The 27,400-nt window shown below is 44.1% G+C and overlaps 1 protein-coding gene across 1 annotated transcript in view; it reads right to left on the bottom strand.

Moving 5' to 3' along the window:
- The window catches only part of LOC144690796 (myosin-16-like), a 75,366-nt gene that overhangs the window by 39,114 nt on the left and 8,852 nt on the right, over positions 1–27,400 (bottom strand). Inside the window, exons 5-14 of the mRNA XM_078558613.1 lie at positions 19,838–19,934; positions 17,226–17,318; positions 15,245–15,308; positions 15,022–15,120; positions 10,193–10,296; positions 5,445–5,583; positions 3,953–4,071; positions 2,215–2,364; positions 1,025–1,195; positions 154–321 (exon numbers count right to left, since the gene is read on the bottom strand). Of these exons, the coding sequence (XP_078414739.1) occupies positions 154–321; positions 1,025–1,195; positions 2,215–2,364; positions 3,953–4,071; positions 5,445–5,583; positions 10,193–10,296; positions 15,022–15,120; positions 15,245–15,308; positions 17,226–17,318; positions 19,838–19,934 (1,204 nt within the window). The remainder of the gene's footprint in view (positions 1–153; positions 322–1,024; positions 1,196–2,214; positions 2,365–3,952; positions 4,072–5,444; positions 5,584–10,192; positions 10,297–15,021; positions 15,121–15,244; positions 15,309–17,225; positions 17,319–19,837; positions 19,935–27,400) is intronic.

Raw genomic sequence — 27,400 nt, 5'->3', positions numbered from 1 at the left:
CCAATTCATTTCAGAGTGGATTTGCCATCAGCCTGATTGCAGCGATTAGTGTCGACCAATTTAACTGCAGCCCATGCCCAACACCCACCACCACCAGGTCCTTTTTTTTGAATTTCAGGGTGGTGTACTTCCCCTGAAGCGGCTAATATTTACCGTGCCAGCATAGTGGATAACCTCAAAGGTAGCTTGCGATTTGCCTTTCGGTTTCAGGAAATTATTGGACTTGCCCAAATGGTTGTCATACAAGGCAGCCTTGAACGTTGCATCAGTGGCCTTGGGGAACACACATTGTTCTTCCAGGATGGAGAAGATACCCATGGGCTGGAAACAAATAGCAGAAGAGTTGTCACTGTAATAAATCGAAACTGTGTCATTATGACCAATCAAAATGCATTTGTGAAAGCTGCAATGTGAAGAATGCTTGCGCCATCTGAACCAAATTATGAATAGACATGGACCACAGTCATAAAACTATATTTAATTTGGTGCTAATTGGAAAACTTATTCAAAGAGGTGAAGTTGATGTGGGATTTTGAAAATGGAAAATGCACAGTAGTGTAGAAAAGGGGGTCTTCTGTTGGTGATGCACAATGTTGGCACAGCTAGCTTTGCTTTGCGTCTGATTGTTCAATACTCAGAGTGTGTGATGTTGGCACCGGGGAGCTGAAATGCTTTCCCTTGGCAGCAACGCAGTGCCTTTGACAAGTGCAAAATTTACAATAAAGAGTTAGGAACACCTCGAGCTTCACGGTTCAGGCCTTTGCATCTCTTGTGTGTCCAGCTGGAATTTCTAGACTATAAACTTGGATCTCCTGCTCCAAAGTTTTACTCTTTTGTTTCAGGTTTCCAGCATCCAACAACAACAACTTACACAACACCTTTAATGCAATGAAACTCCCCAAGGTGCTTCCGAGGAGCATTATAAAACAAACTATGACATTGAGTCACAAAAGGAGATAAAATAACAAATCCGCATGATTTTTATTTTGAGATATGCTTAAGTGACTTTTCTTGATAGGATTACCTTCTCCAGCAGCTCAATACAGGCTTGCAGGTCCATGCCAAAGTCAATAAAATCCCAGAGAATCCCTTCTTTCTTATATTCTTCCTGTTCCAGGACGAACATGTGGTGATTGAAAAACTGTTGCAGTTTCTCATTGGTGAAATTGATGCAAAGTTGCTCAAAGCTATTGAACTGTGAAAGGATAAGGATAGCAGAGAATAAGAATAAAGTTCATTTATGACTGACCTCTAATTCATTAACAGATTAAGTGATAATTATTATCTTTATATCTAGAAAGAGCAGCCTATTTGGTTAGAACATAAAGTTTACATCCAATTTTTAAAAAAAAAATTCATCTTTTGGCTGTCGATCCCTCAATTTTCAAATATACATTTTCATCCATCAGGCTGTCATGGATTACATAGACTTTACAGCAGAGTAACAGGCCATTTGGCCCCAGTAATCTATGCCGATGTCTATGCTCCACTTGAGCCTCCTCCCTCTTCATTTTACCTTATCAAAATGTCCTTATATTATTATCTGGTCTAACTCCAGTTGACAATAAATAATAACTTGTATTCTTTACTTCTGAACCATTTCTTATTCTCTCAAGCTGAATTTTTTTCACAACATGGCAGGATTATGCTTTTCAGGACACTGGGGAATCATTTAGACTTTGAGTGATAGTGTAAAACAAGCAATGTCATCTTCCCATTTTACAGCTCCCTGATTTTCACTGAGGGAGGGCTGATCTGATATAATTTGTTTTACAATATGACTCAAAGTCAAAATTCACCTCCTCGAGGGAGAAGATTTTGTTTAGTCATGGGTAAGTTTTTGCCTTAATAAATAGTGGTGACAAAGGAGTGTTTTGGTGGCTGAAGGATTATCACAAGGGGCCATAAGTTCAAGGTGAGGGGCAGGAGGTTTAGGGGGGGATGTGAGGAAAAACTTTTTTTACCCAGAGGGCGGTGACGGTCTGGAATGCTCTGCCTGGGAGGGTGGTGGAGGCGGGTTGCCTCACATCCTTTAAAAAGTACCTGGATGAGCACTTGGCACATCATAATATTCAAGTGCTGGTAAATGGGATTAAGTAGGTAGGTCAGGTGTTTCTCACGTGTCGGTGCAGACTCGATGGGCCGAAGGGCCTCTTCTGCACTGTGTGATTCTGTGATTCAGTTTTAAAGCTGTTGTACAGTGGGACTCTTTACCTCAAAGATTTCAAAGCCAGCGATGTCCAGCACTCCTATGAAGTACTGACGCTGTAACTTGGTGTCCAAGGTCTTGTTGATTCTTGCAACCATCCACTTGAACATTTTGTCGTAAACGGCCTTTGCCAGGGCTCCAGCCGCATTGTAACACTGAAAAAGAGCAAAGGTGAAATCCCCTTCATCAAAGTCATTCATGTTGTTGTGACAACTGTCAGATGCTGCCACATGTTCTTATGATATGGAGTGGTTTCAATTTTAACTTGGGGTGGAATCGCTCCATGGAATGGGGCACAGATGGGGGTGGACTAGTGCAAGCGACGGGTTCACATACTGAAGATCAGAGGAATTTTAGCTCCCTGACTTCATTCACACAAGCAAGATTGTAACGCCGACAGGAATCATTGCCTGGCCAGCGGGTGAAGTGGGAATTCAGGTGTCAGGAGGCCACCTTGGGAATGGTTTTGACACAAGCTAGTTCCATTGGAGGGCTCCAGGGAAGGAAGGTGGAATGCCCAACGGAAGTATTTGCAGTTGGGGAATAAGCCTGGGGAAGAGATGGTCCAGGTTTCTTTGCTAGGGCCTCAAGGAGAGCACCATCTCCTCCAATTCTACAAGGAAATGGAAAGGCAATGTAAAAACTTCCCTCTCTGGTATCTTGAGGCCAGGGTTGCTGTTCTTCCAGGTTTAGCCTGGTGTGGGAAAGGCAGCACCTCTCAGGCCTCAGGTTAAAGTGGCAGACTAAGCCCCATGTCATCTGAGCTTGATCTGCAGATTTAAAGAGGACACTGACAACTTGGGGTGGACCCACTTGCCTGAATGAGGTGGGAAAGGAGTGAGTTAATCCCATCCACTCTATTATAACTGCCTGCCGCACCCGCTCCCCACTTGATTTCCATCATCTTGGCGCTGCAAGTTAAAATCGAGCCCAGTGCGTATTTACTGGTTTATTTTGGGTTAAATTAGCTGATCTCAAATGGGGAAGCAAATTTGTCTCAATGTCCCTGGGCTTTTAAAGGGATAAAGTAGCTCAGTCCCTGATTGCAACTGTTGTGAGGGCGGGTGCGGCCGTGTTATCTGCTAGTGAGTTGAGAAGAAGGAAAAGTGTTTCTTGTCTTTGCAAACCTCTGGATCCAGAGCATTTTAAAGTAAGTTCTCCAGCGCTTTCGAATGACCAGAGTAACGTGCTTGAACTGACTGCATGGTTTCCCCAGTGGCTCAGCTGGTAAGGCCTTCATGCAACTGAATATTGTAGTTCAAAAGGTCCCGGGGTTAATTCCCAGACTGTCTTTGATATCCTTGATTTTAGCAAGGGGGTGATCCAATTTGGCTCACCACTTTCGGGTGAGGAAGAGGGAAATCAGCTATGGTTCCTGCTCCTGCTGGATCTCCAATGACCCCTGGTGGAAAGTGGATACATGTGAACTCTGGGTGAGGACAGGCCAAATTTGTTATGCTCCCTGTGGTCAAATACTTTGCTCACACTTGAAGCCTTGGCTCACACAGGAAGAACTGTCACTTCAGTGAGGTACTGGAGAGTGCTTAGTGTCTGTAAAGTGTAACTCAACAGGAGTTAAAATCCTTTGGAGAAGAGGAAGGGGGAAAGTGGGCAGTAAGTAAGCTAAATGAGTGTGGAAGTTGATTGTTGTTAATTTCATATTTTTTGATGTATAGATCTTCGAAATAGCAAAAGAGATTGAAAAAGATCACGGTGAAAATGAAATTAAATATTAATGCTTACCTGATCCACACTTTGGCTCTTTTGCACAAATTCATTGCCAACCTTTACTCTTGGCCTGGTGATGCCCTTCTGTAGCTCACCCGCATTGAGAGACATCAAGTGGGCGACCTTGTCAGCCACTGGAAACAGGAGAAATTGGAGTGAGAACTCCATGATAAAGAGTTGTAAGCACTTGAAACAATACAGCTTTATTTGTATGGTTTGAATTATCAACAGTTTACATTTCCACATTTAAGTTGTGCATCCTCTTTTGTGTTCTGACTGATAAAGTAAGTCCGAAAGGTATGTTCACACATTGCTGTTTACCATGTAGCTTTATGTCACGCTTGAAGTAACGACTATGTATCCAATGAGAAACAGCACCAAGAAATCCTATTAACAGGTAACAACTTATTCAGAACTGGTAACTATATAAATCATGTCAGCTGTAAATACCAGCAAACTGTTGTATATAAACCAATTAGGTTGCAAAGATTCTGGAGGATAAATTTAGGTCACAGTGTAGAATTGGCAATATTGAATCACTAATCCACTTTATGCGAGGTCTTGTGGCTCAGTGGTAGCATCCTTACCTCTGGGTTCAAGACCCACTTCAGGACTCGATGGCTATGGAAGGTGCGTCCATAAGGAGGCCAAACAGGTTGATTATCAGCCTGTAAATCCTTCCAATACATCTTATGGCTGGTGGCGAGAGTGAGAGTTTCCTGGTCAGCCATACTGCAGAAGGCAATGGCAAACTACTGTAAACATGCGACAGTGGAGTTCATGCTCAAGTTTGTAATTAAGAGAAGCTGCCACCAATTGGGGAAAGATTAGGGAATTTTTTCAAGTGTATGAAAACCAATTTAGACTGGGAGGAACAAGGGAGTCTGTGCCTATACTCTGTGATCTTGTGAATAAATCTGGATTAAGGAAAAGACTCGCTCCAGATTTGTCCTTTCCATAATGTATGAACAGTGACTTTAACATACTTAGCCAAGCATAATTATGAACCAATCTAATGGAAGTCCATAGTTGCCATCACCCTCTTAGGGCATGGTACCGGAAGAAGAAATCCATTTTACATCTTTCCCATTTTCATTTCCAGTGAATTCCATGGCAATAAAAATAAGGAAAGATGTACAACAGGCTGGCAGTTCACTATTGCCTATTTTACACTACTGCCCAAAGTCAAAATTATCCCAGTGTTTGGAAGGATAATGTACTGTGCAAATGTACTTTATCCATGAGCTACTTACAGCGTAGATTTTTGTCAATCACTGCCTCTTTTTGGAAGTGACAAGACTAAAAGGTTATGCAGTTTGGATAGTGCACTTTTTGATGCCATTGCCAAGATAGAGGGCACTTGACCTTTTGGGAAGTTTCTGTTAGTATCACCATTCACGAGTTGGTTAGAATGAATGAATTGCAATAACTCCTCCTTTCGATTCTCTACTTGATGCTTCCTCCAATATACTGTGTGTAATTGGAAAACTGAAACTAGGAAATATACCTTCAGGAGTATCGACTTCAGCCTGTTCCTCTCTTGGTTTCTGCTTGAACTTCATGTTACCGAAATGCATGATGGCTCCAGTCAATTTGTAGATATTGAGCTTTTCATCAGCACTGAAGCCCAGTACATCAAAAGCAACCTAGTGATCAAACATTCATTGTGATTTTACTTGATTATTTTATGTGTTGTTTAATTTTGGGTTAGAAAGAAAAGAAAGCCTCAAAACAAATAGCAATTCTGATCTCAAAAATGTAAGTATTAGACTGACCTTCAGAAATTTCACAGCTAATGTCTGAACTAAAATGATTCATACTTTGCCAAGTTAAAATGGACTTTAGCAATGGATTCTTAACTATGACATTTAACCCTGGCCCAGTTTGCTCTTTGGACCTCATTAAAGTGGCAGGGCAGGCTCCCATTGGGCCCTTTGCTACCATGAGGAAGCCTGTCACACAGTTGAGTAAGATATGATACTGATGCATTCCTCTGCAACATTAGTAAAGGAAGTGACATTCTTCAAAGGGGACATAGATTTCCAAGGACTGCAGCATCTAGGCACCAGACACAACAATGGCACATAGGGCTGCCAACTCTGAACATATTTCAAGAGACTTTGGTAAAAGTGACTTAATGGAAAGCCAGCAGGTGAAACTAAAGAAAAAGCCTGTGACACTGAGTGAGAGAGAATGAACCTGTATTCACTAAATTCCACTATTGAGCCTGCACTTTTTCTTCCCCTGCCAGTTCCTCTCAGGGGATGGAAATTCACAGCGCACCACAGTCCGCCCAGTCACCACCAATTCAATCCGACACTGAATAATAATGTTAATAACACTAATTAATCACTATACAGCATCCTGCCAGTCTCAGCTGGGCCTAACCTTGCCTCATAATCAGTGCCCTTTCCTCCAGCTCTGCAGCCCGAGTCTGCATCACCTGAACTGATTGGAGCACTGATCATGTGGTCTCTAGGCCGTTCAGATATTTTTGTCAAGCAGTCTCCGCCAACACCGAATCAGGCTTTTCCGTGGGAGGGGGAGTAAGTTCCTGACGTGGGGAGGGTCAGGTAGTACCTGAACGCAAGCTGTGATTGGCTGGCGGATGGTCTCTGATGAAAGGAATGTCAGGTGGTACCCAAGTCCGGGCTGTGATTGGCTGGTGGATGGTCCTGGCCACTGTTGCTGTGATCTGACATGCTTCCAGAATGCTTTGTTTGGCCTCGGGGAGATTGAGACCATTTCTGGGGGACTCGCGGCAGCCATTCTGGGAGGGTGGGAAACCCTAATGGCACACCCAACCCTGTTGGCCCTGCAAAGTCCTCCTTACTAACATCTGGGGGCTTGTGCCAAAAGTGGAAGAGCTGTCAAGCAACAGCCTGACGTAATCATACTCATGGCAACTCACCAAGGCTCCTTCGGCAGCACCTTCCAAACCCTCTACCACCTCGAAGGACAAGGGCAACAGATGCATGGGAACACCACCACCAGCTGCTTTCCCCTCCAAGCCAAACCACCCTGACTTGGAGCTACATTGCCGTTCCTTCACTGTTGCTGAGGCAAAATCCTGGAACTCCCTCCCTAACAGCACTGTGGGAGTACCTACACCACATGGCCTGCAGTGGTTCAAGAAGGCAGCTCACCACCACCTTCTCAAGGGCAACTAGGGATGGACAATAAATGCTAGCTGGCCTAGCCAGTGATGCCCACATCATGTGAAAGGCTGAAGGCCTCAGAATGTGCCAAGGACTTCACAGGTCAGTATGGAGGCAGAGGAGTCCACTCCTAGGCCCTCACCAGGGACTTAGTTCATTGCCACCATTGCTGAATCCCCCATCATCAACCTCCTGTGGGCTACCATTGATCAGGAACTTTACTGGAACAGCCATATAAATACTGTGGCTACAAGAGCAGGTCAGAGGCTGGGAATTCTGTGGCAAGTCCTGACTCCCCAAAGCCTGTCCACCATATACAAGGAACCAAATCAAGAATGTAATGGAACACTCTACGCTTTCTCCAACAACACTCAGGAAGCTCAACACCATCCAAGACGAAGCAGCCTGCTTGATCGGCACCCCATTCACCATCTTAGGCAATCACTCCCTCCACCACTGGTGCACAGTGGCTTCAGTGTGTACATTATGCAAGATGCACTGCAGCAACTTGCCATAAGCTCTTAAAAGACACCTCCCAAAACTGCAAACTCTACTACGTAGTAGGATAAGGGCAGCTGATGCATGGGAACACCACCACCTGAAAGTTCACCAATTAATCACTCACCATCCTCACTTGGAACTTTATCACAGTTCCTTCACTGTCACTGGGTAAAAATCCTGGAACTCCTTTCCTAATAGCACCTTGGGTAAACCTACACCACATGAACTGCAGCGATTCAAGAAGGCGGCTCACCACCACCTTATCAAGGACAATTAGGGATGTTCAATAGATGCTGACATTGGCAATGACACTCACATCCCATTAACGAATAAAAAATTCCCTGGAACTATTGCTATCTATTCTGTTGGTCCTTGTGGTTGGTGAAGGCAGGTGTAATGAGTAGGGAAATCTGGCAGCTTCCGAGGCCTCAGCTGCCTACTGTTTACACGTAGCAGGCAATGCAGGAGCAGACAGTGGCTTTCTATGCCAGGAAGAACTGCTGGACAACTGAGGTTTGGCACTTGTGGTCACACTGCTGGATTTCCTCCCATACTCTACCACAGTTAATTTGGGAAAGGATCATGGAGGAGGATTGAACTACCCAAAATGTTGATCTTAACTAGCATTCAAATTATGTTCTTTCCCCAATAAAAACATAAGTATATGTGGAATATTTGATAGCTATTTAATCCATCACAGTACAAGATTAAATGAAAGAGATTTAGACTAGAGGGCAGTGGAAACATCTTCACGCAGCACGCTGTAATCACTTCCAGGGTTATTGGTTGAGGTTTGAGGTAGAAACTAAAGACTGGAACTTCCGTTGAGTGCCAGTCACCGTCGGATTGCCACTCCGCTCCTTTTTACTTAGTCTGGAGCTGCACTTTTCTCACTCAATCTTCCGTCCTGGGCCTGCTGAGAAACGTGCAGCACAGCAGCTCTGGAGTCCTTCCAGAGCCAGAGCAGGAGCACAGGGGGTTGGGGGAGGGGAGGAGGCTACGTCCCCTTTTTACAGCGCCAGCTGCCATAAAGCGGTAAGTTTAAAGGTCATAGCCACTTTGAGAAGCCAGGGAGAAGGTAAGTGATTGAGGGGTTAGGGTGGTTGGGAGGGGTGGTTGTGTGGGGGTGGGGTGATCAGGGGGAAATCAGGTGGTCAGGGGTGGAGGGTTGGGCAGTCAAGGAGTTCAAGTGGTTGAAAGAGGTTGGGCGAGGGGTGCCGGGTGGTCAGGAGGAAGCGGTTCGGTGGTTGGGTTGAGGGGGCTCGGATGTTCTTGGGCGGGATGGGTGGTTGGGGTGGGGTGGTCAGGGGCTGGGGTGGGGAGGGTGTCGGGAGATCAGGAGGGTAATCGGCAGGTCAGGAGGATCATTTGGATATGTGGAGTGTAGTTAGGGATGTGGGGCTATACCCTGGGGGCGGGGGGGCGGGGGGTTGCGGGGTGGTGTAGGTCAGGAGTTTTGAGGATCATTGGGGGGGTGAGTGGGTCATCAGGGGTTCAGGTGGATCATCGGTCAGGTGAGGGTGTGGGGAGGGTTGTCAGGATTACAGGAAGGGTAGCCAGGGGTGGGGGAGTAGTCGGGAGGTCAGAGGGTAGTCAGTGGGTAGGGAGGTGGTCGGAAAGGGATGGTGTCGGGTGGTCAGGGGTTGGGAGGATGGTTGGGGGGTGTAGTCGGGCGGTCCAGTGGGGGGTCAGGGGGCTCAGTGCCATAGTTACCCAGGAATTAAAAATGGTTTTAATTCTTCTGACTTTTCCTGGGTAACTATTCTGCTAAGAGAGTTGGAACTATCCAAAGTCTGTCCTTAAATCGGAGATTCAGGTGGTTCCCAGCGCAGGGGATTTGCCCATCAGAAGGTCAAACTTCCTGGGCAATTCCTATGCAGTCCTCCGTGAACCACAGCTGTGCAAAGTACAACCCACCTCTATGCCTCCACCCGGCGACAATGATGGGCGCTGGGTTCAGGGGCGAGACTTCTGGAATCAGGGCTCCGGTGCCATTTTGGATAAGTCAGAGACTCCTTTTGTCCCTGCGAAAATTCGGACCATGGTTTCTGATATCCTTTTCATTGTAAGCGCCATGGGATGTTTTAGTATGTTAAAGGCACTATATAAATGCATTGCTGTTGGAACATGGGATCAACTTTCATCCATTCACTAATGTTAATGATAAATGACAGTAAAAGTACAAATTGGGGTAACTGTCTACTTAAAACTTTAGTAAAATAGTGTATATAAGAATATAATGCAGTTATGTTAATTAATGTAATAAAAATAATGTACTCAAGGTGTCATCCACTTAGAACTTCAATAAATTGTCGTTTGAAAATCCAATTCAAATTTATTTTCTGGGCTGCCCTTGACCACAAGTATCATTACCGCATCAACAAATGTCATTAGATTCAGCAGGTGGAATTTGTTGCTTCATAAATGCTGACAGCTCCTATTGCCTCTGTTATTTTAGATGAACATTAATAGCATTCCCTGAGAAATGCTTTAGGGCATTTTCTCCAATTAATAATAATTAATTTGAGGTAATGGTTTGCACTAAGAGGAATTGTCGGTGCGTGCAGTTGTTTTAAGCTAATGTTAAAGTACGTACATCAGTGAGTTCCAGCTCTTCACCATCGTCCATGTTGTCCACTTTGGTGACACCCTGACACACCCAGAAGTATTGGTTAGGATCAGTTACCACCAACAGCGAGTCTGACGGGGAAAACAAGAAAACCACTGACTGTTACATCAACTCCTCATCTCCATGACCATCTCCTTTAATCTTTACAGTTAATGCTTACGGACTATCTCTTCACCTCCAACTGATGAAAAAGAAAGAAAAGACTCGCGTTTATGCAGCACCTTTCACAACTTCAGGATGTTACAAAGCGCTTTACAGCCTTTACGCCCAATGAAATAGTTTTGAATTGTAGCCACTGTAGGAATGTGGGATTTGTAACAGCAAATTTGCTCAAGCAAGGTCATACAAATAACAATGTGATAATGACCAGATAATCTATTTTAGTGATGTGAGTTTAGGGATAAATATAGGCCAGGACACCAGGAGAACACCCCTGCCTTTCACTGAATAGAGCCATGGGATCTTTTACATCCACCCGAGAGGACAGACAGGAACTCAGTTTAACACTTCATCCATAAGGTGGCACCTCTGACAGTGCAGCCCTCCCTCAGCACTGCACTGAAGTATCAGTGTGATCATGTGCACATGTTTTGTTAGTAGGATTTGAATCTACAACCTTCTAATTTAGAGATGAGAGTGCCACCCACTGAGCCAACACTGAAATGTGATGGCGAAGGAAACAAACTTTTGCGTGGTCACTGTTAATGGAATTATACAAACATACAACAGGAAGATCATTCGTGGCAATGCCAGCCGCATAATTATACCAATTATCCTTCGACCAAGTTATGCTCACCCCTCATTAATCACTGGTTAGAGTTCAGTTAGAGTATTGTGTTTAATTCTGGGCAACACACCTTAGAAAGGATGTCAAGGCCTTGGAGAGGGATCCAAGGAGATTCACTAGAATGGTATCAGGAATAAAGGGTTTCAGTTACGTGGAGAGGCTAGCAAATCGGGAATTGTTCTCCATAGAGCAGTGAAGAATAAGGGGGATTTGATGAGGTGTTCAAAATTATAAGCAATTTTGATAGAACAGTTAAGGAGAAACTGTTTCCACTGGCAGGAGTGTCAGTAACCAGAGAACACAGATTTAAGATGATTGGCAAAAAAGCAGGGAAAGGATGTTGGTGGGTGGGGAAAATGAGGAAGGGGTTGTTATAATCTGGAATGCATTGCCTGAAAAGGCTGAAGGAAGCAGATTCAATAGTATTCAGCTGATGGCCTCCCCACCCAGCAGGGGATCGGCAGCCTGGTAAAATGGACATTAATTGGGCCATTTCAATATTTAAATTTGACACCGGTCCCGCCATCAGTAAAACGCCCCAAAAGCAGGACTGTGTCAGGGAGCCAATCGGATCTGGCTCTCCGTAATTTTACTGGCCCTCCCATGCCATGATTCCACCTCCTGGGGGCACGTAAAGTTCTCTCCAATGGATGGCAGGGAGTGGATTCCATTCCCTCCCTCAGGATGACTGAGGAATTAAGAGGAGGCTTGCAAAGGTGCTGGGCTTGGCAAGGTTGGGTAGCACTTGTGCCATTGGTAAGTGCTATTTTCATCAGAGAATCTAATATTTGCACCATATGTTAGATCAATATATTTATACATAGCGAGTTTGTATTATAAGTAGTGTAATTATATTATAATTCCTGAATGTTCAAGTGTGCTTATTACTCATAATGGCCCATCTGCCTTCTTCACAAAGCAAGGAGAGCCAAATAATCTGGGGCAAGCAGCCAAAGAGGAACAGGCAACAGAATATGAATCACCATACACACCACTCACATCTGTTACGACCAGGTGAGAAGGGGTGAATTGGCCCCCCTCTATTCAACCTCCTCAGTTGGTCACAACAATGGCTTAAATTTATTTTTCACGAGGATATGCCTTTTCCATATCAGAATATGTTTAACTATTTAAGCTGTGAACAATAAGGAGCCAATCAAACAAGGTTCTCTTGAGTCAAAGAAAGCGCAAATTTATTAACCACTAAACACGAGAAAAATAATAAAAATGCAACATCAAGCACTTGGCCCTCAGGCAGTCATTTGGGCCCACACACACACACACAAGTGCACACACACGCAAGTATCAGAAATTAGGGGAGTTAGAGTCCAATAAAAAAAGGTAAACGAATATCTGGTTAAGCGCCTTTGATTGTCCTTGAGGCATAGATATTAAACACTGCGGCCAATTTAGGTTAGCTGGTTTCTTGGATATGGACAAATGTAGATGATATTGCAATTACAAGATCTTAGTTCGCTGGTCAGTTTCTGGTAGAATTGGCTTCTGAACCGGGTGACACACTTATTCTAAAGGTAAGAGAGGGAGAGAGAGCAGCCTTCAGCCGATTTCCTCTGATGTAGACTTTTCTGACATCGCCTATGTCACTTGCGCTCTCCCTCTGGTGGCCGTGCAGCCTCGTCTCAAAATACTTCACCTGTTGTATATTTCCAAGAGTTTTTGGGTGTGTCTGTCTGTGGCAGCCATTGTTTCAATATCCAGTACTTTGCATTTTTAATATCTCTTCCTTAGACAGTTACGAGTTTCGATGGGTGTCTGGATTATAGGAAATGTCTCTCTCTTCACACTCCCCTGAGGGTGATTTGTTTGTTTCTTGCCTTCACCTTGGAATGTGGCCTTGCATTTTTCTCTTTCTCAGTTCAAATTACAAAATTCCCAGTCAGTTGAAAGTTGAAAATTCATATTTTCAAAAATAAAGGGGCATAACCGCATAACAAATGTATGACAATGTCCATGAAGAAACCCATGGTAGAATACAGGGCATGAAAAATATGGAACTAACAGAAACGGGGGGAGGGAGGGTAGTCAAAGAGGTATGAACAGATGTAGGAGAATGATCCAGCATCCTGCTTGTCCCATCTAATTTGTGTTAGGTTGTAGATATTAACGGATCTCATTTCACATTCATGGCCCATGTAGAAGAGTCACTTTGCTTTGTGATCTTCACATACACAGCAGTTGAAGATGAATTCAATATATTGAACCAAACAGTAATGAGTGCTTTCAGTTAGCTTGCTAACGAAACATTTACTGACACCAGGAGGGAGGCATTCATAAAACTCCTAGCTGTTCTTTGTGTTATGGGCAGACATAGCTATGGAAATAGCAGTGTACTGTACGTGGGAAAACACAGAGCAACCTAGTTGACCTTTATGTCAGCTGCATCTAGCAACACTGAGCGAGTGAGTGCAGATGTGTTTCCCAAAGGAATTAACTGACATCAACTCCAGTAAAAGTGATTCATTGAATTGGTGTTTGTTTGAGGAAGTCTAGTTATAAATAATGAACATTTGTTCTAATGGCTTCTTTGGCTAATTTTTGTCTGATTATACTCCTGCGAAGCTACTGGGAGCGATTTAGTATGTTAAAAGCATTTTAGAAAAGCCATTGTTTCGTAACTCCTGCAGCTCACTGTGTAGTTTAACACCTATATTTCCACACATTGGGGAACTCTGAGGAATGGGACACATGCAGAAAGTTCACAATCAAATGCACCAATAAAATGCATTGAACAAATACTATATATACTCAAGTAGCAACTGAGTCCAAACAGAATAAAGCATACCGCATCCTAAGCTTTATTAATAGGGGCACAGAGTGTAAAAGCAAGGAAGTTATGTTAAATTTGTATAGAATACTGGTTTGGCCTGAACTGGAATATTGCATCCAGTTCTGGGCATCATACTTTGGGAAAGACGTGAACACATTAGACAGAGTGCAGAAAAGATTTACAAGAATGGTTCCAGGGATGAGGAACTTGAGTTTGGACAGATTGGAGCAGTTGGGACTGTTTTCCTTGGAGAATAGAAGATTGAGAGGAACTTTGATGGAGGTATTGAAAATCTTGAGGGGTCTAGACAGAGTAGATAGGGAAAAAATGTTCCCATTGGTGGAAGGATAAAGAACACGAGGACACAGATATAAGGTAATTGGCAAAAAAGCAGTGGTGACACGAGGGGAAGCATTTTCATGCACTGAGTGATTAGGTTCCACAATGAGAGTGTGATGGAGGCAGGTTCAGGAGAGGCTTTCAAGAGGGAATTGGATTATTATTTGAAAAGGAAGAATGTGCAAGGCTCTGGGGAGAAGGCAGGGGAGTGGCACTATGTAAAATGCTCCTACGGAGAACTGGTGCGGGCACGATGGACCGAATAGTCCCCTTCTGTGCTGTAACAATTCTGTGATTATATATTATATATATATATATATATATATATCCTGTAGTAGATCTTTCTTCTATTGTGCAATGAAGGAATTATCAGCTGTCCACGTGCCTGTGTGCATTTTTTATTTATGTCACTATTAATTTGTTTCATTTGTGACTATAAACACAAAATATTCTATAACAATGTTTATTTTAAATGTCTCAGTAGCTAAAAAGTAAGCATGTTTGCTTCATAACCCAAACAATGTGATCTGTTGTGTCAGGAAGTTAGATGGAATGCTGGGCTTTTATGTAGGATAAGTTCACACTATCTCTTGTGCTTGGCTCCAGTTGATGGATCATGATACAGTGTTAACTGTGTTAACAGATTTACACAGGTTTGACTGCCAACTCACTTGACTAGAAGAGACAAATAGATGAGCGTCGATATAATATCATAAAAGTTGGTAGCTAACCTGGAATTTTACTTTAAAACAACTACAACAACAGCTCGCGATCATATGAAAACTATGTGAGGCATTCTTGCTTAACCAGGTGGTCTATTCTTACCAGCTCATTTCTGTATGTTCATTAACAAACTGTGCTTATGGACAACAACATGCTTACCTAATAAGGATGGTATCTTTCCTGACAGGATCTGGTAGAAGATGTGGTAGCCTCTCTCAGCTGCTTGTTGTGAGATCACACGGGACTTTTCCAGCAAATCTAAATGAACAGATATGTTGTGAAGGTGAAGGTTAAACCTTTCAGTGTTCAAATTGGTGGATTAAAGTTTTTTAACTATCAACTACAGCATCAAATAAAAAAATAATAAAAATCAGATGCTTACAGCTCTCAATATCAGCACCAGCCAGTTTACCAGATGGCCCAAAGTGAATTCGGATGAATTTACCCTTGAAGGAATTACAAAACAAAATTAAATTGAATTTAGTTACCCATTACCATTAACATTAATCTTCAGTCCTAAATAGGTCATGATACATACACAAAAGCGGAGGTATAATTTGATATTATAGTTCTCACTAAATTTTCCACTGCCATCTGGTTAGTTAGGGATTGCACCAACTGCATAGGTTGTCAGCCCATGCATCTCTAAAGAACAAAACCTTCTGGCATTGCCTCATGAGATGGGAAAGGCTTCAGCAAGTCCCCTGCCTACTTTCATTGACTTTATCAGTAAAAAGTAGTAGTCAAGCTATCTGTGAAGAATGAACGATAATCGGTTGCGACTTAATCCAACTAGAAGATCACAGATTGGCTCAAATCGCTGGGTGGCAAGAAATCTCTTAGGACAAATACTCAAACTAAACTAAAAGGAAAATGCTAACACTGTTTTACAGTTATGGAACTCTGGTCTCATCACTTTATTTGCAGGGAGCAAAACACTGCAGATACCGATAATCTGAAAAGGAAAAACAAAAATAAAGCTGAAAATATTCAGCAGGCCAGGTAGCATCCGGAGAGGAGAAGTCGGTCAGTTGAAGTTTCAGGTCTAAAACCCTTTCTTAGGATCTGCTGAGCTTTTCCAGCTTTTTTCCGCAGTGTTCTAGCACTGCTTGACACTAAAAATGGACCCGTGATCCATCCCATCATGTTTTGATTGCAAAAAAGTTGCAATCCAAGAACGATACAGCATAAGATGGATGCCATTGGGCCCACTGACCTTGTGCCAGTTCCTTGAAAGACTAATTCAATTAGTTCCACTCCCCTGCTCATTCCCATACCGCTGAAAAATTTCTTTTCAAGTATTTACCCAATTGCCTGTTGAAAGTTACTATTGAATCTGCATCCACCGGCCTTTCATGCAGTGCATTCCGTATCACAAGAACATGTCACAAAATTAATTTCTCCTCATTGTTTCTGTGTTTCTTTTGCCAATTATATTAAATTGGCATCCTACCTTCAGCCCTTTACAAAGAAAAAGAGGAAAGCAAACTGAAACCTAAGATATCAGTTCAACGCTTTTTTTCTGCAAGAAGAATTTATTTTATTAATTTTCAGAAACGTGTACTGCACTGAGCTCATTCCAGGAGTAACATTGTAAAGAATATATTCAAACCTACCCAAGCCTAGATAGGCTAAAAATCTACCTTCCTGCATTGGAAACAATTTATTCTTATTTACTCTATCAAAACTGCACATAGTTGTGAATACCTTTATCAAATTTATGGAATAAAACGTCCAACCTAATTTATTTCTGACATTCTGCATGAAATATAGATTTCCTTTTATTCATTCAGGGGACCTGAATCATTCCAGGCATCCCTGGCAAGGGATTTATTGCCCATCTCTAATATGCCCTTAAGAAAGTTGTGGTGAGCCAACATCTTGAATACAGCTGAGTGACTTGCTAGATCATTTCAGAGAGTAGTTAAGAGTCAACCACAATGCTGTGGTATTGGAGTCACAGTTGGTAAAGTTGGCAGATTTCCTTCCCTAAAGGACCTTAGAAGGGTTTTAATACTTATGCTAACTTTATATTCCAAATTTATTTAATTAATTGAATTTAAAATCCCCACTTGCCATGGTGGGATTTTAACTCATGTCTCCAAGTCATTAGCCCAGGGCTCTGGATTATTAGTCCAATAACATAACCGCAATGCTACTGTACCTTTACTGCTATGCTATTGTACCTTTACTACCATGCTACTATACCCCATAGAACTTAGGCAAAAATTATTCATAAGTTTTTGAGACTAGTTGATAGTTAACTGGTCTCAAAATAAAGGACAAAATGTTTAATTATTTAACAGCATGATCCCTTATTTAGTAAAACATGCACAAATGGAGGGGAGAAAAAATGGACTTACAAAGCGGGAAGAATTGTTGTTTCTGGTAGTTTTAGCATTGCCGAAAGCTTCCAGCACAGGATTAGCCTGGATGATTTGATCTTCCAGGGAGCCCTTTACAAAGAAAAAGAGGAAAGCAAACTGAAACCTAAGATATCAATTCAACACCTTTTTCAGCATGAAGAATTTATTTTATTAATTTTCAGTACTGAACTCATTCCAGGAATAACACCGTAAAGAACATATTCAAGAATATATTCAAACCACCCAAGCTCATACAGGCTGAAAACCATTATTGGTGAATAATGACCCTTAGTTCCAAATTTACTTTACCGTTTTCAGATCTAAGTACCTGTAAATAGCAACTGTTATATTAATCTAAAAGCTTTATAAATGTTAATGTTTTGGAAAGTTTGGCATTTATTGTCCATCCCTGGTTGCTCTGAGACCATGGTGGTAGACCTCCATGAAGAGAGACTAAATACAACTGTGTAGCGGGATTGGGAATTCTCTAATTTATTAGTCCTGACTGCTGGGTTATTAGTTCACCACATCACTGTGCCTATCACTGTTCTCAAAGTATAGCAAATCTTTTAACATGCAGTTAGTTGATGCAAAATTTTACTTTGATTTACATGATTTATTTATATTCATATAAAATCAAGTTTAATGTAAAGATTTTTGTGAATGGGGTATGATGGACTCTGCTGATGTCATGATGAGTTCAGATGCTTCAGGCTCATTAACAAAGCTTGGTTGATATTTCTGTTGAAATATTGGGCTTGCAAAGAATTAAGTATGTTTAAAGCAAACTTGTGTACAGTGAAGTTTGTTACAAAATTTTTTTGGAAAAAGAAACATTTGATTTGACAAGCTTAAGAGGATAAACAATAGAAGTAAAGAACCTAGACATGTCATTGTATTGCCTTGTCCAGTGCTGTTCAAGGGAATCTAAAGGCCATGACTTTTGTACGTCAAAAGATGTTACACTACTGTTCGGGAGGGTACTTAAACTCAAGCATAATTAACTTTATTTTCCAGAAAAATAAAAAAGCACATTTGACTGATTCTTGGAAAGTCTCCTTTAAGTGTAAAAATCCAACAATAACTATATAAAACTAAATGGACAAATCATACTGATAGTTGTTAAATTACCTTTATTGTGTAATTCTGTACTCCTTTCAAGACATGTTAACCTAGCCAAGACATCCTGCAAGAACTATGGACCTCTGACAATCTAATCGGTGTGAACATATTTCCCACAGCTGTCATATCAAAGAAAGAGGCAATTGGTGTAACATGCCATGCTCATTAAAAGAACTATCCAATTAATCCCATATCCAGCACTTTCTTCATTGCCCTGTAATTTTTTTTGTTCCTTCAAGTATTTATCTAATTCCTTTTTGACAGCCACTGTTGAATCTGCTTACACCACCCTTTCAGGCATGCATTCCAGATCATAATAACTCCTGTATTTTTTTTTCCTCACATCACCAATCTTTTGCCAGTTGCCTTAAATCTCTCTCCTCTGGTTTCTGGTCCTTCTGCCACTGGAAACAGTTTCTTTTTATCTACCTAATTAAAACCATTCAAATCTCTTCTTTACCTTCTCTGCTCTGAGGAGAACAACCCCAGCTCCCCTATTTGCTCCACATAACTGAAGGCCCTCATCGCTGGTACTATTCTAGTAAATCTCCCCTACACCCTTTATAAGGCCTTGGTATTACTCCTAAACTGTGGTGTCCATAACTGATATATCAACTGATGCCTAAGATTCAGCATAACTTCCTTTCTTTCATACTCCATGCCTCTGTTAATAAAGTCAAGGATCCCATATGTTCTTTTAACAGCCTTCTCAACTTGTCCCACCACCGTCAAAGATTTGTGTACATACACCCCACCCTCCCCCCAGGTCTCTATGGCCTGAATTTTCTGGTTGGCATGCGGGGGCGGGCCCCGCTCACTGACGTGTAAAATGATGCGCGGTGACATCAGGCGTGCGCCCTGATGTCACCGCGTGACATTCCGATCTTCAGTTCAGCGGGCACGCACTGGAATCGGCTGCGTGCAGGAACTGTCAAAGGCCTATTAAGGCCATTATTGAATTAATTGAAGTAGTTGTCTGGGCTGCCCATCCAATCTTAAGGTTGGCGGGCAGGCGAAGAGCCCAGGCGGCCTTTGCATTTATCATGAAATCTCATCCAAAGGTGGGATGAGGTTTCATGAAGTGTTTATAAATCCAATAAAATTTTTAATTAAAATTTATTGACATGTCCCAGCTCATGAGGGGACACGTCTGAATAATTTTTTCCATTCTTTTTTTGAAGTTTTAATAATGAAAATAATCTCCCTGAGGTACGGAGCTGCCTCAGGGAGATTTCTGCGTGCATGTGTGAAAGAGCGCAGGCCCAGACTCTCCCTCCTCTCTCCGCCTGCACAGGGAGCGCTCAGCACTCCTGGGTGCACGTTACGCTGGGTGGGCCTTAATTGGCCCGCTCCCGCTCAGCCCCCCTTCGACGGGGAGAAGATTCTCCCCCATGTCCCTGAACCCTTTAAAATTATACTATTTAGTCTCTACTCATTCTTCCCACCAAAATGTATCACTTCACAATTCTGTCAAGTTCTGATCTTACCTTTGTATCGCTTTCAACTACCTTCACACCACCCATATTGGCAAAATACTGAATAACCTTTTTGGTGTTTTCAGTCTTCCCAGCACCGGATTCTCCGCTATGTGTGGAAAAGGCACATTTTTAATTTGTCATTGATATATTCAAATTCAGCCAAAACCATGGTTTTCACTTGCAACATTTGAAAATCCAAATCTTCTTGCAACTTTTGGGATCAGGTTAAGACCAAGACAAGTTGAAACTCAATAATACAATTCCTCTATGAAATACCTTATGTACCTTATCTGTACACTTGTTAATAACAGCAGTTGAGTTGTGCAGCTAAATCTTTAATAATTTAGGCACATGCTTACTCCAGCTATGTCAGAGGCTCTCCAATCCTGATAAAGGGGCATTCCACAAAGCCTGTGTCCACCTCTTGCAAGGAAGAAGTGCCAGGGGAATTGAGGTCAGTGGTAAATCTTCCTCCTTCTTTCTGATCCCACAGGCTGCAGTGGGATCAGCAGCAGGCCCATTCAGACATGACGGCACAATGGATGGTTCATAGCCAATTGTGATGGAACACAAGAATTAGGAGCATGAGTAGGCCATTCAGCCCTTTTTGAGCCTGCTCCACCATTTGATATGATCATGGCCTCAACTTCACATTCCTGTCTGCGCCCCATAACCCTTGACTCCCTTGTGAATCAAAATTTTAACTTCGGGATTTTAACTTTTCACTGACGGTGCCCAGTAGCACGTGACAAACCCAGAAGTTTCAGCAGCATGTGTTTCAGTAGCTTTGTAAAACAGCCACTGCATTTGCACCTTACTTTCAGGTTTCCCGAACAATTAGACCAATCAAGTGCGCTGACAACCAGCATGAGGTTATTTCAGATGAACTATGCGAAGGAGACCTGCTGTGATTAAAGTTGAAGGATTTTCAAGGAGCTTCCACAGAGCAAGAAACTGCACCAATAGACTCACTCTCTTCAAGACATCATCACGTTTCACTGCTGTCTCCCTTGAGCTGATGCTGTAAGGGCCCACAGGGAGGTTCTCTTCCTTGCCAAAGGGTAGAAGAAGCCAGCCACAGTGAATGAAAAGACATGACTAGAAATCCCTCAGTAGGTGAGCAACAAAAATGTGTTGACAGTGTCAGAAGAAGTTTAATGATCTAATCAGAGCAGGCAAGGTAAGTCCAGTGGCATGTTCAAGTATATCTGCAAGAAAAACCCCAACCCCTCTCAATCTGCCTTCCCAAGCCTAACCCTGCATATCACTCCTCATACCAACATTTCTTTCAGGAGCACCCATTCCTCTCTGTCCATGAACCTCCTCATATCCCCATACGACCATCCACCACTGGCTCACAATAATCTCAGTGCATCTTCACAGCTATCTCTCACTGTGATCTTCCACAATTGTTGTACATCCATCCGCTCAACACATTCCTTCACTTTCATTCATATGTCTCTTCTCTCCCTCCTTGGTGGAGAAGAGAGCTCATAATACCAGGTAGAGGCAGAGAACTGGAGCTGGCCCTTCAGCCATCTCCATACTGACAACTGCGGAAGGATCAGAACTGTAGGTGGAAGAAGCTGCACGTTTGTGTTCAACCCCTCTCTCCCATGGAGCGGCAAACAGATGAGATGCTTACTGCTCAGAGATAAAAAGAAAAACTACGGATGCTGGAAATCCAAAACAAAAACAGAAATACCTGGAAAAACTCAGCAGGTCTGGCAGCATCGGCGGAGAACAGCAAAGTTGACATTTCGAGTCCTCATGACCCTTCAACAGAACTAAGTAGAAATAGGAAAGGGGTGAAATATAAGCTGGTTTAAGTGGGGGGGGAGGGGGGTGGGGGGGGGATGAAGGGTGCAGGGGGTGTTGTTGGGACAAGCAGGCAGTGATAGGAGGAGATAACAAAAAGATGTCACAGACAAAACAACAAAGAGGTGTTGAAGGTGGTGATATTACCTAAAAGAATGTGCTAATTAAGAGTGGAGAGCAGGACAAGCAAGGTAGCTCTAGTGGGGGTGGGGTGAAATAAGCGATGGGTGGAATACATTTAAAAATAATGGAAATAGGTGGGAAAAGAAAAATCTATATAAATTATTGGAAAAAACAAAAGGGAGGGGGAAGAAACGGAAAGGGGGTGGGGATGGAGGAGGGAGTTCAAGATCTAAAGTTGTTGAACTCAATATTCAGTCCGGAAGGCTGTAAAGTGCCCAGTCGGAAGATGAGGTGCTGTTCCTCCAATTTGCGTTGAGCTTCACTGGAACAATGCAGCAAGCCAAGGACAGACATGTGGGCGAGAGAGCAGGGTGGAGTGTTAAAATGGCAAGCGACAGGGAGGTCTGGGTAATGCTTGCGGACAGACCGAAGGTGTTCTGCAAAGCGGTCTCCCAGTCTGCGTTTGGTCTCTCCAATGTAGTGGAAACCGCATTGGGAGCAACGAATGCAGTAGACTAAGTTGGGGGAAATGCAAGTAAAATGCTGCTTCACTTGAAAGGAGTGTTTGGGCCCTTGGACGGTGAGGAGAGAGGAAGTGAAGGGGCAGGTGTTGCATATTTTGCGTTTGCATGGGGAGGTGCCGTAGGTGGGGGTTGAGGAGTAGGGGGTGATGGAGGAATGGACCAGGGTGTCACTGAGGGAACAATCCCTACGGAATGCCGCCAGGGGGGTGAAGGGAAGATGTGTTTGGTGGTGGCATCATGCTGGAGTTGGCGGAAATGGCGGAGGATAATCCTTTGAATGCGGAGGCTGGTGGGGTGATAAGTGAGGACAAGGGGGTCCCTAACATGTTTCTGGGAGGGAGGAGAAGGCGTGAGGGCGGATACGCGGGAGATGGGCCGGACACGGTTGAGGGCCCTGTCAACTACCGTGGGTGGAAAACCTCGGTTAAGGAAGAAGGAGGACATGTCAGAGGAACTGTTTTTGAAGGTAGCATCATCAGAACCGATGCGGTGGAGGCGAAGGAACTGAGAGAATGGGATGGAGTCCTTACAGGAAGCGGGGTGTGAGGAGCTGTAGTCGAGGTAGCTGTGGGAGTCGGTAGGCTTGTAATGGATATTGGTGGACAGTCTATCACCAGAAATTGAGACAGAGAGGTCAAGGAAGGGAAGGGAAGTGTCAGAGATGGACCATGTGAAAATGATGGAGGGGTGGAGATTGGAAGCAAAATTAAGAAATTTTTCCAGGTCCCGACGAGAGCATGAAGCAGCACCAAAGTAATCATCGATGTACCGGAGAAAGAGTTGTGGGAGGGGGCCGGAGTAGGACTGGAACAAGGAATGTTCCACATACCCCATAAAGAGACAGGCATAGCTGGGGCCCATGTGGGTACCCATAGCCACACCTTTTATTTGGAGGAAATGAGAGGAGTTAAAGGAGAAGTTGTTCAGTGTGAGAACAAGTTCAGCCAGACGGAGGAGAGTGGTGGTGGATGGGGATTGTTCGGGCCTCTGTTCGAGGAAGAAGCTGAGAGCCATCAGACCATCCTGGTGGGCGATGGAGGTGTAGAGGGATTGGATGTCCATGGTGAAGAGGAGGCGGTTGGGGCCAGGGAACTGGAAATTGTTGATGTGACGTAAGGTGTCAGAGGAATCACGGATGTGGGTGGGAAGGGACTGGAAAAGGGGAGAGAGAAGGGAGTCAAGATAGCGAGAAATGAGTTCCGTGGGGCAGGAACAGGCTGACACGATCGGTCTGCCGGGACAGTCCTGTTTGTGGATTTTGGGTAGGAGGTAGAAGCAGGCCGTCCGAGGTTGGGCGACTAGCAGGTTGGAAGCTGTGGAAGGAAGATCTTCAGAGGAGATGAGGTCAGTGACAGTCCTGGAAACAATGGCTTGATGTTCAGTGGTGGGGTCATGGTCCAGGGAGAGGTAGGAGGAAGTGTCTGCGAGTTGACGCTCAGCCTCTGCGAGGTAGAGGTCAGTGCACCAGACAACAACAGCATCACCCTTGTCAGCAGGTTTGATGACAATGTTAGGGTTGGACCTGAGAGAACGGAGTGCAGTAAGTTCAGAGAGAGACAGGTTAGAATGGGTGAGAGGAGCAGAGAAATCTTCTTCCGCCGCCTTCGTCTCCGTGCTCATTTCTTTGGGCAGGAGTCCTCTCCCCGTTCAACGGATCCTTTTACCCACATCCAATATTCTCCCTCCACCTGGACCCCTCCTTCTGGATTCTTACCTTCTCTTGATCTTTTCATTGAGAACTGTCAGCGTGACATTAGTCGTCTCAATTTCTCTGCTCCTCTCACCCATTCTAACCTGTCTCTCTCTGAACTTACTGCACTCCGTTCTCTCAGGTCCAACCCTAACATTGTCATCAAACCCGCTGACAAGGGTGGTGCTGTTGTTGTCTGGCGCACTGACCTCTACCTCGCGGAGGCTGAGCGTCAACTCGCAGACACTTCCTCCTACCTCTCCCTGGACCATGACCCCACCACTGAACATCAAGCCATTGTTTCCAGGACTGTCACTGACCTCATCTCCTCTGGAGATCTTCCTTCCACAGCTTTCAACCTGCTAGTCGCCCAACCTCATACGGCCCGTTTCTACCTCCTACCCAAAATCCACAAACAGGACTGTCCCGGCAGACCGATCGTGTCAGCCTGTTCCTGCCCCACGGAACTCATTTCTCGCTATCTTGACTCCCTTCTCTCTTCCCTTGTCCAGTCCCTTCCCACCTACATCCGTGATTCCTCTGACACCTTACGTCACATCAACAATTTCCAGTTCCCTGGCCCCAACCGCCTCCTCTTCATCATGGACGTCCAATCCCTCTACACCTCCATCGCCCACCAGGATGGTCTGAGGGCTCTCAGCTTCTTCCTCGAACAGAGATCCGAACAATCCCCATCCACCACCACTCTCCTCCGTCTGGCTGAACTTGTTCTCACACTGAACAATTTCTCCTTTAACTCCTCTCACTTCCTCCAAATAAAAGGTGTGGCTATGGGTACCCACATGGGCCCCAGCTATGCCTGTCTCTTTATGGGGTATGTGGAACATTCCTTGTTCCAGTCCTACTCCAGCCCCTCCCACAACTCTTTCTCCGGTACATCGATGATTACTTTGGTGCTGCTTCATGCTCTCGTCGGGACCTGGAAAAATTTATTAACTTTGCTTCCAATCTCCACCCCTCCATCATTTTCACATGGTCCATCTCTGACACTTCCCTTCCCTTCCTTGACCTCTCTGTCTCAATTTCTGGTGATAGACTGTCCACCAATATCCACTACAAGCCTACTGACTCTCCCAGCTACCTCGACTACAGCTCCTCACACCCTGCTTCCTGTAAGGACTCCATCCCATTCTCTCAGTTCCTTCGCCTCCACCACATCGGTTCTGATGATGCTACCTTCAAAAACAGTTCCTCTGACATGTCCTCCTTCTTCCTTAACCGAGGTTTTCCACCCACGGTAGTTGACAACCGTGTCTGGCCCATCTCCCGCGCATCCGCCTTCACACCTTCTCCTCCCTCCCAGAAACATGATAGGGTCCCCCTTGTCCTCACTTATCACCCCACCAGCCTGCACATTCAAAGGATCATCCTCCGCCATTTCCGCCAACTCCAGCATGATGCCACCACCAAACACATCTTCCCTTCACTCCCCCTGGCGGCATTCCGTAAGGATCGTTCCCTCCGTGACACCCTGGACCACTCCTCCATCACCCCCTACACCTCAACCCCCTCCTACGGCACCTCCCCATGCAAACTCAAAATATGCAACACCTGCCCCTTCACTTCCTCTCTCCTCACCGTCCAAGGGCCCAAACACTCCTTTCAAGTGAAGCAGCATTTTACTTGCATTTCCCCCAACTTAGTCTACTGCATTCGTTGCTCCCAATGCGGTTTCCTCTACATTGGAGAGACCAAACGCAGACTGGGTGACCGCTTTGCAGAACACCTTCGGTCTGTCCGCAAGCATTACCCAGACCTCCCTGTCGCTTGCCATTTTAACACTCCACCCTGCTCTCTCGCCCACATGTCTGTCCTTGGCTTGCTGCATTGTTCCAGTGAAGCTCAACGCAAATTGGAGGAACAGCACCTCATCTTCCGACTGGGCACTTTACAGCCTTCCGGACTGAATATTGAGTTCAACAACTTTAGATCTTGAACTCCCTCCTCCATCCCCACCCCCTTTCCGTTTCTTCCCCCTCCCTTTTGTTTTTTCCAATAATTTATATAGATTTTTCTTTTCCCACCTATTTCCATTATTTTTAAATGTATTCCACCCATCGCTTATTTCACCCCACCCCCACTAGAGCTACCTTGCTTGTCCTGCTCTCCACTCTTAATTAGCACATTCTTTTAGGTAATATCACCACCTTCAACACCTCTTTGTTGTTTTGTCTGTGACATCTTTTGGTTATCTCCTCCTATCACTGCTTGTTTGTCCCAACAACAACCCCCCCACCGCCCCACCCTTCTTCCACCCCCCCCTTAAACCAGCTTATATTTCACCCCTTTCCTATTTCTACTTAGTTCTGTTGAAGGGTCGTGAGGACTCGAAATGTCAGCTTTGCTCTTCTCCGCGATGCTGCCAGGCCTGCTGAGTTTTTCCAGGTATTTCTGTTTTTGCCTGCTGCTCATCTTGGTTCTCATCTGAGGTCCAAGGTAAAGTTGCATAAGTGGCTCTCAACTGCACTGATGTTTGACAGTTGGGAAGCGTAGATCAGACATACAAAACTCGAAGGTAGTAGAAATGACGTCCAATGTATTGGAAATCGCCTCCAAGGTACTATCCCAACAAGTCCTGTGGGAAAAACTCTTTTATTTATGCAAGGAAGATAGCATTGTGATACCTGTTATTCAGTTCTGCCACCACTGGTGACAATTGGGCTCTATTTGCCCAGGTCTGCCTGTTATTTTGGTCTGATAAAAACAAATATGGCTGTGTATAGTGACATCATTATTCCCACCCAGAATGAGGATGATTGGGTAACTCTCCATGAATTAGGAGCCTGCACTGCTGTAAGTGATTTTACTCACACAATTTGTATGTAACTATCCTCCACTGACTGCACTTTTTCTGGAGAAATCACCCTGCTTTTATTGAGAGACATTGCTGAAGTTTTGGTCATGTGTTCTGTTCCTTTGAGTTCATAGAGACTCTTTGTAAATAGATGCTGTAGATCGTTTGCTGATTGTGCTTTAGTGTACTGTTTAAATAGACTCTGCTGAGTAAATGGACTTTGCTTGTCATAAGATGGACAGCTGTGAGCCCTGCTGTTAGTCCTGTTTAGGACACAATACTATATTGACTGACACAATGGTTTAATAGACACTGAACAAATACAGCTGAAACTGAAAGCTGGTACACCAATCAGCCTGCCAGTAGAAGCACAGAGCAGTGGACCTTAACTGTGTGCTCAGACAACAATGTAGAGTATGTGTCACAATTTCTGTGGGATAGGATCATCTGCACATTCAGGTTGGCAGCACAGAGAGGTTCTGTGGGAAGCAATGAAGTGAGAATTATTTCCTCTTTATCCCCTTGAGATCCATTGCCTTTGCCTGAATCATTTAAGGGCAATTACTAGGTCCAAAGCAATGGGCGGAATTTTCAGTGCCCGT

This window comes from Cetorhinus maximus, chromosome 15, assembly GCF_964194155.1.
Source record: "Cetorhinus maximus chromosome 15, sCetMax3.hap1.1, whole genome shotgun sequence".
In the NCBI taxonomy this organism is placed as follows: Eukaryota; Metazoa; Chordata; class Chondrichthyes; order Lamniformes; family Cetorhinidae; genus Cetorhinus; species Cetorhinus maximus.
The sequence above is the reverse complement of the archived record's forward strand: the minus strand, read 5'-3'. Positions and strand labels throughout refer to the sequence as shown.